This window comes from Callorhinus ursinus, unplaced genomic scaffold, assembly GCF_003265705.2.
Source record: "Callorhinus ursinus isolate GAN/ISIS: 27379988/994484 unplaced genomic scaffold, GSC_fseal_2.0 scaffold2, whole genome shotgun sequence".
Lineage (NCBI taxonomy): Eukaryota > Metazoa > Chordata > Mammalia > Carnivora > Otariidae > Callorhinus > Callorhinus ursinus.
The window spans coordinates 94,592,702-94,604,879 of NW_027397064.1; the positions used below are offsets into that span (position 1 = coordinate 94,592,702).

At 37.8% G+C, this 12,178-nt stretch overlaps 1 protein-coding gene across 2 annotated transcripts in view; it reads right to left on the minus strand.

Annotated features, from left to right (window-relative positions):
- The window catches only part of SLC35F5 (solute carrier family 35 member F5), a 37,717-nt gene extending 27,458 nt beyond the window's left edge, over positions 1 to 10,259 (minus strand). The window contains exons 1-5 of one of the 2 annotated variants that reach the window (XM_025857162.2): positions 10,016 to 10,259; positions 9,070 to 9,160; positions 8,790 to 8,931; positions 4,531 to 4,674; positions 1,902 to 1,964 (exon numbers count right to left, since the gene is read on the minus strand). In XM_025857162.2, the coding sequence (XP_025712947.1) occupies positions 1,902 to 1,964; positions 4,531 to 4,674; positions 8,790 to 8,931; positions 9,070 to 9,160; positions 10,016 to 10,055 (480 nt within the window). In that variant the 5' untranslated portion in view covers positions 10,056 to 10,259. The remainder of the gene's footprint in view (positions 1 to 1,901; positions 1,965 to 4,530; positions 4,675 to 8,789; positions 8,932 to 9,069; positions 9,161 to 10,015) is intronic. The other variant, XM_073884763.1, reaches the window with a different exon arrangement.
- Between the last annotated feature and the right edge of the window lie 1,919 nt (positions 10,260 to 12,178).

The window sequence follows — 12,178 nt, forward strand, 5'->3', positions numbered from 1 at the left end:
GTCATAAAAACAGACCTTTTTCTCAAGCTAACAGATTATCTCCAATTCCTTTTCATTTATTCTTTTAACAAATACGTGCTGAGCTTCTACTATGTCAGAAACTGTTCTAGATCCTGGGGCTATGAGACTGAAAAAAGACAAAAGTCTCTGTCCTCAAGGATCACATAGTTTAAAGGGGAAGGCAGATAATGAAGACATAATCGAGATCTAATATGTATATGTATTTGCCAAATTGCTTTCTCTTATTACTTAAGATTCAATTAAAGATTAAGATTCCTGAAAACCATTACAGGATTAATAGACAAGAAAAAAACGGCTACCACTTATCAGTTCTTGTAATGTACCAGCTACCAAGTCCAGAGCAGTCAAACATGTCTTTCTCATTAGTCCTCATAACAACCTCATAAAATGGTACTTAAAAAAACAGAGATATAAAATAATCAAGTGGTAGACAATAGAATTACCAGGTTTATCTAACCATGCTCTAAAGGTCTATATTTTTAAGTGGTTCTGAATTCCTCTACAGTTTTTATACATGTTCTTTAAATGATCTATATTTAAGGCACAATTCTCCAACTAAGCTGTTTCTTAAATTAACAGAAAATGTTTTCTATTAAATTCTCTTTTAGCTCTTGGTATAGAACTCTGCCAATGAAAACTATTCAGTAAATGAAGAGGCAACAGGATCTGAAAATAGACACAGTCTCTTTGTTACACTGAACTTTTCATTACAGCATTTGGCCTAGAACAATTTGACATACCCATCTTACTGATAATAGCAAAACTTAGTATTAGAGTAGGCAGAAGAATAGTTTGTCACCTCAACTCTGCCTTCTACCCTGATAAGAGACAAGTGGTATTAATTTTGCTGATTCTTAAGATCCTAGAGAAATGGAAGGACATTTTCTCTAAGCTTCATAAACTCTTTACAGCACCTGGTAACCTACCCTGAATGCAACTATAGTTCCAAAAGCCAGACAAGTAAAAAACCGTACTGGCAATAAGGCCACGAAGCTAATGCTTTATAAACTGATGCTAAGCTTTAGAGTAACTTTAAAATTTTTCTCAGATAGAATGCCACATTTGGAACATCTTAAAGAGATGCCTTAGTGATGGTCTAAAAAAAAAAAAGATTTCTACACACTTTCTCTCAAACTAGACTCAAACTAGATTATAAATGCTTAAAATAAGTGAATATGTTAATTACTTCACTTGCTCACTACTTATTATCTGTCTCTTCTGCCCTCCCCAAACACACACTCTCACACACTAGAACATAAGGTATATATTTCTAGAGCCTAAAACAAGTGCTTAACACTTAGGGACGCCTGGGTGGTGCAGTTGGTTGAGCATCCAACTCTTGCTTTAGGCTCAGGTCATGATCTCAGGGTCATGAGATGGAGCCCTGCACTGGGCTCTGCGCTCAGTGGGGAGTCTGCTGTAGATTCTCTCTCCCTCTGCTCCTCCTCCTCATGCCCTCTCTCTCTCTAAAATAAATAAATCTTTAAAAAAAAAAGTGCTATTAAAAATTTGTGGAAAAAATCTGTGGAACAAATGAACAATCTGCTTATATATTCTCAGTGTCAAACAAATATATTTGCTTCTAAGTGATAATAATAATGAACACAAAGTGATGAAGCTGGTAAGAAACAAAGGACAAAGGACTGTCCCTTAGGATTTTCACTCCTTAACCAATGTCCTCTTCCCCTCTCTCCTAGAAGGCTGAACTACTTACTTCTAGGTCCCAAGAAATAAAGTACCATATTACAATTCTTATGGCGGGCACCCAATATTAGGATATATCTACATCCTAATATAGTGGTGTTATAAAGCTATTTCAGTCCTTCCTGTCATGGCTCAACTCCACCCATTCCACTCCTGATGAGAAAAAAAGCACTTACCAAAGAACTATTCATAGTTGTATCTGTTGTGCAAGCAGCAAAGTAACCTTCAGCATCTGCAAACTACAGATAACAGGACATAAAATTCGATTAAACTCATGTTATAAAGTAAGGCTGCTGTCAGCCACACTCAAAGGAATAGAATAAAAAATCCAGAGTATTATAAGGGTATAATTATTATTAATCATAATAGCACTAAGGCCAAGTATTCAATTATGCAAGGTAGGTATTATCATCTTCATTTTACTAATGAAGGAAGAGGCTGAGAGATTTCATCTAAGTAAGAGACAGGATTAAAACCGAAGTCAATCTAAATACAAAATTTAAGACCTTTTCACAATACTGTTTATTGTAACATTTCAGATTAGAAGGAAAAGGATGGGTGGGTTTGTGCAAAAGAGAAATAACATCTTAGTATTATCATGATAATAGTATTAACATCAAGAACCCCCTAAATGGATCAATGGACTGGAGAACCGCACTTGGAGAACCCTACGCTAGTGCTGTACAAGCATGTTTCTATTCACCCATGGCTACCCTACCCTATCATTATCCTTGCTTAAAGTCTGAAGAGGTTAAATAACTTGCTCAAGGTCACGCAATCATTAAATGACAGAACAAAATTCAAACACCAGAGCCCATGCTCTTAAAGAATTCCCATTAAGTCAATAAGGAGTCAATGTAGAAAAACGAACAAGATACAGACAACTCCAGAAAGAATCCTATTGTGCAACAAATACATAAAAAACCACTGAAAGCATGCAGATTAAACAAAATATCATGTTCACCTATCAAATTGGTAAACGTTGAGATTGTGGTAAGGATTCGATCTCATGCACTAACAGAGATAAGAATTATAGGTTTTAATTTAGCAATAGGAAGCAAAAGCCTGAAAATGGCATTATTGTTTTATCCACCAATTATACTTTGGAGATTTATCCAAAGTAAATAACTATAGATGTGTATAAAGATATTCCTATTTACTTATATCAAAAGAAAAAGTGGAAACAATCTATCAAGGAACTGTTAAATAAAATAGAAAAGATAATAACAGATGTTTATTTACTAGCCTGCAGAGGTATTCATGATACATTAAAGTAAAATCAAGTTAGACAATGATATAGATTAAACTTACTTCTACTATAATTTTAAATATATGCACATAAGCACATAGCCACAGAGAGTATCAGTATATACAGTGGTTGCAGAATGGTGAGATTACAGATAGACTCTTCTTATTCTTTATTCTTCGTTACCATAATTTGTCTTCAACAATGAACATGCATCACTACTACAATTTAAAAAAACTTAACATTAAAAAATGTTCTAGAAAGACTAAATTACACAGGAAGTTGTTCATGATATACCACTAAGAACAGAACGCCAACTGTAAAACAGGACATAACAGTATAGTTTCACTTTTGTAAAAATATAAAATAAAAATACACACGTGAAAAAGAATGGCAGGATATATGTCAAAATACTCTGGAGTTATTCCTTGAATGGTGGAATTTACTATTTTCTTCTTTTTCTTCCTCTGTGTTTTCCAAATGTTCAGTAATGTGCATGTAGGTATATATACATATAACATACTCCTACATGTAATACTACAATGTATATGCATTTCTATAATGTATATGTATTACTTTTACAAAGTAAAAAATGGAAGTGTTCATTAGAAAAGAGAAGAAGTATACTAGTCTAATGCACAAAAAAAGTACACATAAAAGAAAATAATTAATAGAGAAAGAAAGTATTTGGGAGGAGTGGGGAATGGGAGTTAGTTATTATTAAAAGGCTACAGAGTTTCTGTTTGGGATAATGAAAAAGTTCTGGAGATGGACGGTGGTGATGGCTGCATAGCAAAGTGAATGTAGTTAATGCCACTGAGCATTTACAATGTTCACTATATGCCACTATACATTTAAAAATGATTAAAATTGTAAATCTTATGTCATACATTCTTTACTACAATAAAAAAAGAGAGGCAAGAAAAAAAGGGCTAAAATGGTAAATCTGATGTTATGTATATTCTATCACAATTTTAAAAGAGGAGAAAAGGAGAAAGAGTGGAAAAGGAAAAGAATTAAAATAAGAGGACTGCCATTTCTGTCAACACTATCAATCAGCATGTTATGTTACATCAAGGAAAGAGTATAATTTGGTTAGCCAAACATATGAAAGATGGCCTGAAATAAGCTGTTTTCATTTTAATAAATAAAACCTTGGTTTACTTTATTTCTAACAAGCAACTTTACAACCATTTAGATGATACTCATCCAGTATACAAATGACCAAAGACTCCAGATATTCTTATTCCTCACATTCATCTTCATCTCCACATTAATGATTTGGGCTAGTTCAATATTTTTAACAACCCAGAGGATATTATGAGATAAGGGAAAGACAGTGATTATGTACCTTTGATTTCTCACAAGATATTTTGATACCAAGTTGATTAAAAAAATAAATTTAAAATTTTGGACAAAAGTCGGTTTCTCCGACATGATATGCCATCTTCACTCACTTAACTGAACAACTTGAAATCTGACTGTCCTTCAAGAAATAACTTTTAAACTCTGAAAAAATAAATCCCCTCTTCAACAAACACTTAAAATTTAAAACTTACAAAAGCAGCATGCTTTCCTCGAAATCCTCTTGTACATTGTTGTCTCCATGGCTTCCAAATAATAAATCCCAAAAGGTATAGAACAAACATAGATGTTTTTGCAAAGGTGCTGAAGAACGGCTTGTTGTACTGAGTAAAAACATACTGTAAAGGAAAAATTTATATAAACTATGAAATGACTTTAAACCTTATTACTTATCTCCAAAAAAATAAGGCTATTACATGATTTTTAACTCTAAGAGGTTCATGTGGAAGGGAAGATCAGAAGAGATTACAAAAATATTTTATACTCATTTCTACATATTTGCTATATATTATAAAAAGGATAATATTCCCAAACAAAGCAGCAACAACTTCCAAAAAAAGCTTTGTTCAACATTCATTAAAAACCTACTATGCAAGAGGAGCTAGGAGCTAAGGAGCTCCTTGGGCTAGGAGCTAAGGAAAAATAAGATAGCCTTTCCTTTCATATATATATGAAAAGTACACAGCATAATATGCTAAGTACCACAACAAGGGTATACAGGTACCCTGGGATTACCAAAGGGAGAAAGAGATTTGAGGATTGTGGAAGATTCCTAAGAGAAGCTATCCTTGAGCTGCATGTGTAGGGCTAAATAATAGGCAAGAGGAAACAGCATAAAGAGAGGCAATGAAGCAGAATGGCGTATGAATAAAATTGCATGAAGGTTAATGTTGCCAGGAAGTTATATAAAACCTATAATCTTCATTTAACTTAGAATTCATGGGTTTTTTTGTTTCCTTAAAAAAAAAATGTCCTAGTTATGTACACTGAAAAGCCCAGAAAAAAATGACAACCCAGGAGGAATGAGCACCTATAGAATACAGAAGTGATCTTTATCGTCTTGCAATAAAAGAAACCATGGGTTCTTAAAGAAATGATCAAATTCAAATATGGGGCAAGAAAATTACCAGATGAACCTGAGGCATCTTGCACCAAAAAGCAAATAGGATGTTAAAGACCAATAGGATCATATTGAAAGGACAGTAGAGCCAATTTGAAGAGGCTCCCACTGGTCAAAGATAGTACAGTTTAAGCACCAAAAGGAGTAACTACAATTGTCTGAAACATATGAAATACACAAAAATCCATGAATGTACGATGATACCCTACGGTTACTATTAGAAGTTGCTAAGCAACATTACTCTAAAACAAAGAATCAAGATTTATTCAACACTTCCTATATGAACCATGTTTCAGGAAAACCAAACAGTAGTGGGGAAAACCTCTCCTTAAAGAATTCAGCTAAGGGGCGCCTGGGTGGCTCAGTCGTTGGGCATCTGCCTTTGGCTCAGGTCATGATCCCAGGGTCCTGGGATTGAGCCCCACATTGGGCTCCTTGCTCTGTGGGAAGCCTGCTTCTCTCTCTCCCACTCCCCGATTGTGTTCCCTCTCTCGCTGTGTCTCCGTCAAATACATAAAATCTTAAAAAAAAAAAAAAAAAAAAGAATTCAGCTAATAAATGCACATGGAATGACCCTTAGAAAAAAATCATCATTTTACAACCCCTAATGAAATACTCTATCTGGGCAATAATCATATGGATATTTGACTATTACCTAAAGGTTGATGAGAAACTTCATAGTGCTGAAGTTGGCATCACCCAAAGTAAGACTTATAGCCACTATGTGCCTCATGTGTTGTCACAGGAAGTACCCAGTACCACCAAGGTATTTTTTCCTAAAAACTGAACCTGAATCAAATCAGGACTTTACACCTAACTACCATTTTATAGGAAATAAGAGAAAAGGAGGAGCAAGTTAAATGATACCCCAAGGAAACAGCCAAATTTAAAATGTGTATTATGGAGCGAATATGTGTGTCCTCCCAAAATTAATATGTTAAAATCCTAACTCCCAATGTGATGGTATTAGGAGGTGGGGCCTTTGGGAGGTGATTAGATCAAGTGTAGAGCCCTCATGAAAGGAATTAGTGCCTTATAAAGATATCACAGAGTGCTTTCCTGACCTCCTGGCCTTTTGAGGACACAGTGAGAAGACTGCCACCTAATAACCAGGAAGTGGCTCCTCAGCAGACACCTAATAGGCCAGTACCTTGATCTTGAGCTCTCCAGCCCCCAGAGCTGTGAGAAATAAATGTATGTTGTCTGAGCCACCCAGGCTAATGGCAGCCTTGTTGTGGCACCCCAAATGGACGAAGACAGTGTGATATATCCTATAGGAAAAATGATCCAGTTTTTCCAACAAATCATTAGCATGATTTAAAAAAAAAAAGGGTGGGGTTGGGGGAATACAGTTAAGGAATGAAAACGACTTAAAAGAAATTTGAATATGGACCAGGTACCAGACGATCTTAAAAAATTATCATTAATTTTGTTAGACATATAATTTTGTTAATGGCATGGTGATTATATTTTTAAAAATTAGGACCTTTTCAGTTTGAGATGAGTATGAAAGAATTTACAGGTCAAATGACAAGTGACTAGAATAGACTTGAAAATACTTCAAGAAAACATGTCTAGGGAGGGGTTGATAAGAGAAGATTGGCAAAATTTAATAGTTTATATGAAGATCCATTATACCATTCTTTCTACTCTGTATATGTTAGAAAATTTCTGTAATAAAAAGATTGATTTTCTTGTTGAAATACACAATATATCTTAAAAGTTTAATGTACATATTTGGCTGAAGAATTAGACATATTACATATGCTCTTGGATAACAAAATTATAAAATATCCTCTTACTACAGAGACAGATTGCTAAATTATAATGTGATCAGGTCTTCTTCTGCCCTAAATTTTATTACCTGACAAATAAAAACCAAACTATTTATTTAAAACTAAAAGTTTTACAGATAAGCTTATTTCCCCTTCAACATTAAAGAGATCTCTTTGTGTTAAACTACAGAATGTTCATCTAAAAAAAAAAAAAAGGTTACAGAAGAGTGAAAAATAATAAATGGCCTGTTGTATTCCAGAGCCTACTTCCAAAATGGCTAAAAATTTATTTACTCATTGGCTACAAGTCAGTGTCAACTATTTACTTAACTATGATGTGAGATGACCAGCAGTGACAAACTGCTTCTTCTGACATTTAAATTCATTTTATAAATACTATTTCCTTTTGTATATTAGCCTTAAGACTACAACATGTAAGCTGAAAAGCAGTAATTTCTGAAAATAAAATTGCACATCTTTTTATAGAGATCATTAGCCAAACAGAATAAAATATCTACATATATAAGTAGAAAGAAAAACTTTGTGCACTATTACTATCAAGAGGACACTGATAAAGGTAAAATAAAATTTAACTGAATGCAATCACCATATACCATGTATTTCACAATGTTTGAATCAGCAAATATATAAATGTGCATGCACCCATGCATATGCACAATAGTGACCTGTACATGAAAGCTCTGATTACTTTCACTCATCTGTTCAAAACTATTCTTACTTTCCACTAAATGGTGACAAATGGCTTTGCATCCTAGATACTTGTTCCACTAGAAAATATTGTTTATAAACAAAGAAACTGAATTTAGAAAGAAAACAACAGATACATAATCAAATATTAAGAAAACATGAATATGGTCTCATTTTTAAAATAACCCTCCTGGGCGCCTGGGTGGCTCAGTCGTTAAGCGTCTGCCTTCCGCTCAGGTCATGGTCCCGGGGTCCTGGGATCGAGTCCCGCATCGGGCTCCCTGATCGGCAGGAAGCCTGCTTCTCCCTCTTCCACTCCCCCTGCTTGTGTTCCTGCTCTCGCTATCTCTCTCTCTGTGTCAAATAAATAAATAAAAATTTTAAAAAATAAAATAAAATAAAATAACCCTCCCTAGGGGCACCTGGGTGGCTCAGTCCTTAAGCGTCTGCCTTTGGCTCAGGTCACGGTCCCAGGGTCCTGGGATAGAGCCCCACATTCGAGCCCCACATCAAGCTCCCTGCTCAGCAGGAAGCCTGCTTCTCCCTCTCCCTCTCCCACTCCCCCTGCTTGTGTTCCCTCTCTCGCTGTCTCTGTCAAATAAATAAATAAAATCTTTAAAAAATAAAATAAATAAAATAACCCTCCCTAAAAGACTGAAGAAAACCGAAACAAAAAGAGTATCTTTTGTTTCAACCTGAATTGACATCAATTCACTTCTCAAAGAAAACATAAATAATTCAACATTCAAAATACTGCTTTAAGCATGAGATAGAAATGATTATCAAGACACCACAGATTAATAGCAATATTACTATAATGCAATATCATTCCTAGACAAGAATTACCTACCGAAGTAAGTTCTGAGGATGCGACCCATATCACATCAACAAGTAGGAGAATAACAATCCCAAGAGCCATTCGCCTGCGCTGAGTGAAACCACTGCTCTGGGAATTCATCCGGTTCATGATAAATACACACACCATTTGCAATCTGTTTTTTAGAAAATACAGATCACATTAGAGAAAATTTTTGAAAAATAACCGTAGAAAATTAGTGTAAGAGAAACATCTGACATTTCTTAGCTGATGTTGTTTTAAAGTCACACAGTAAATTAAAAGTGGAGTTTACCTTATTTTAAAGGCTTTTCTAAGATCTTCAAGAGCAATGCCTGAAAACTTGGCAGATCTGAGTCTAAAAGGAGGTGAAGAACTCAGCGCACCTAAAAACAGCCATAAAATGATGCTTATAAAAACATCAACCACTCAAAGTAAGGTTCATCACATGTTTTTTTACCCTTAAAATTCAAAATGAACAAATGAAAAATACCAAAATGTGCTAAATATAATTGACATTTTTCTCTAGCCTCGTTATTCACTGTATATTTCAAAATTACATTCAGAGAAGTATAGGGTACAGAAAAAAAAAATCTTCAATAAAAGGCAATATTTAAGAGTAGTCAGCTACCGGCAAAAAGCTCCTCCGAGTTTCGTAAATACAGAAAGTCCATTCGCCTCTCCCTACAGAGGAATCCATCCCAAGGGACAATGTCTAGACTCGCGCCTGTTCTGTCTTTTTCTGTCTTCGATCTCTTGGAGGGGAGTCTGATTATTTGAGAGGAAGTGATTTGTTGTGAGTCTTGGGGGTGCGTTTCCAATCGCCTCACGTGGTAGAGGGAGAGGATACTCCACGCTCCCCCACCCACCCTTGCCTGTCACTGCATCTTGTTTCTTTAGATCCAAAGAGTAATTCCCCAGACGAGTGAGGAAACAGCTGTTAAAGGGAATCCTCCTCTTCTTTTGGCGGAGGAGGGGGGGAGGAGTGAGGCCGGTGACACCTTCCCCAGGGAGTGAGAAAAAGCGCGGAGGCGGCGCTCGAGCAGCTCCCACTAGTGTCGGAGTCCAGAGCGGACTCCCACGCCCCTGTCAGCCTTCCCCTCACGACGCCCCTTGGAGACCAATACCATTTCGGCCAGGAAGCTTCCACCGACTCCAACAGCTAGGGGTGGGGCCGTTCGTGGGCACTCGGTCCCGGTAGGGGCTCCGAGGAATTTCGGGGCCCTCCCCTGACTGCCTACCTGGCCTTCCTGCCCCGCGATGGTGTCGTGGCGGCACCATGAGCGGCCTCGGCCCGGACCCGCCGCCGCCCAGCGCCACGGCCGCGGCCTCACAGAGCTGTCGCGGTGCCTGACATTGCGCTGGAGGGAGGCCCAGCCCCTGAAGCCGCCGTGTCCCTCGGGGCGAGACTGAGGACGCCACCCGGCCCCACTCGGCCCGGGAGGGCGGGGAGCGGGCGAGTGGAACGGACCGCGCAGGAAGCGATGGCCGCGGAGGCCCGGAGCTGGACCCCGGCCCCGCCCCCAGCCTGCCAGCCAGCCCCGCGGCCCCGCCCCCCAGCCGAACGGCGGCGGCGCTGGGGCTACGTCACGGCGGCGCGACGGCGGGCCGCGCGTGGGAGCGTCTCCAGGGTGTCTCGGCGGCGTGGAGTGGTGTACTGTTGGGATCCTGGCGCAGGGCTCGAAGATGAGGCAGTGAAGCTGGGAGGAGCGGAGATAGAAGTAAAGCAGGGCGTGGTGGAAGAAGAGGGAAGCGAGAGTGGGTAGGTGGGGCGGAATGAAGGACGAGGGAGGTGGCCGGGGCTCCAGATGGCCCCGCCCTAGAAAGAAAGCTAGCAACTCCATTTCCTACAAAGTTCGGCCACGAAACTCTCCATATCTCTTTATCGAAGAGAGGATCGAAAAGCAAAGTGGCCTGGGAGAATTTTGCTCTCTGGAAACTTTTGTTTGTAAACTAGATCCCAGCTCTCGGAGTAAGCGGTGTCCCTTGGGGAAAGCTACTTCACCTCCCCGGCCCTCAAGTTTCCTCATAGACAGAAATGACAGCACCTGCCTCATCTGTCTATACTATACACTCATATGTGTATACACGCACATATATATGCCAGGATTACATTAGTTTACAAACGTGAAGGGCTTAGATCAATTCATGGCATATAGTGAAAACTCCACAAATGTAAATAGTAAGCTGTATAGATTTTTTCTTAACTCTCTTTTGAATATCCCATAAGAAGAAATGCTTGGCCAACGTCCTAACTTGTATTCAGAAGACAAAAACAAGACTAGACGGTTGTGTAATTTAACTGGAGTTATCCACCACCATCGCATTTTTAACATCTTCAGATGGCACAAAGAAATTTTCTTAACTTTCATAGTGACAATATAGTGCATTTCTTAATTCTCTTAAATCTCTTCTTTCACTAAATACATATTCAAATAATGAAACAATACCAATGGACATTTTTTTGTATTGACACAATCAGTTTCTAACAAATGGTCAGCATCAAGCACCTAATGAGTCATTCAGAAGCCTATCATTCAGAATTAGAAAAAGCTTAACCATGTACTTGAAATTACTACTCAGGGGAAATTTGGTTGCATACATTTACCGGCATCCTTTTTATTCTTATCTCTCTTTTTTAACATTCTTTAGAGTGTCAAGCTCATAGTGTGCTATATTTATGATATATAGACTGAAAGAATAATAGCAGTATAAATACCTCTCAAGATCTAAGGGTCAGGAAAACTATGTTCTAATTCTTAATCTGACCACAATTTGTTATGTAATCTTGAGGATTATTCTACTCTCAATTTTGCCTGAGTTCTCCATCTATAAATATAGGGATACTGTTAGCTTTTTCTTAATTAAATAATGTAAATGATAGTACTTTATAAATGTATGTAAATGCAAGTTACCATTATTACCACCTACTGCCAGAGCATCTGCTAAAGGACAAATGCTGTGATATTCTTGTGATAATGAAGATAAGGTAATTCTAGACCAGCTGTCTTCAAGTAGTCCCCAACCCTAGGTTAATCTTCCATTACCATTTTCTCCCCCTACCCTCAGAAGGAAATTCCACTGTACTCCTGTGTGACAACAGACTCTGGTGTGGTTTCTGTGCTGTGACATCATCCTGATCTCAGGCATTCCTTTCTTTGGACCCCAAGTGCATATCTTGCTTGAAGATAAATCCTCCATAACTTCCAAGTCTTGCACCAAATGCCAGCTGTCTGCATTTTCAAATATAAGTTCCACAAAAGCAAGGATTTTTGTCAATATCATTCTCCACTATATCCTCACCATCTAGAATAGTACTTAGCACAGAGATGGCAGTCAATATTTGTTGAATGAACTTGAACTTCCTGCTGTCTCTTGACCTTTATACCTAATTCCTTTCCCAA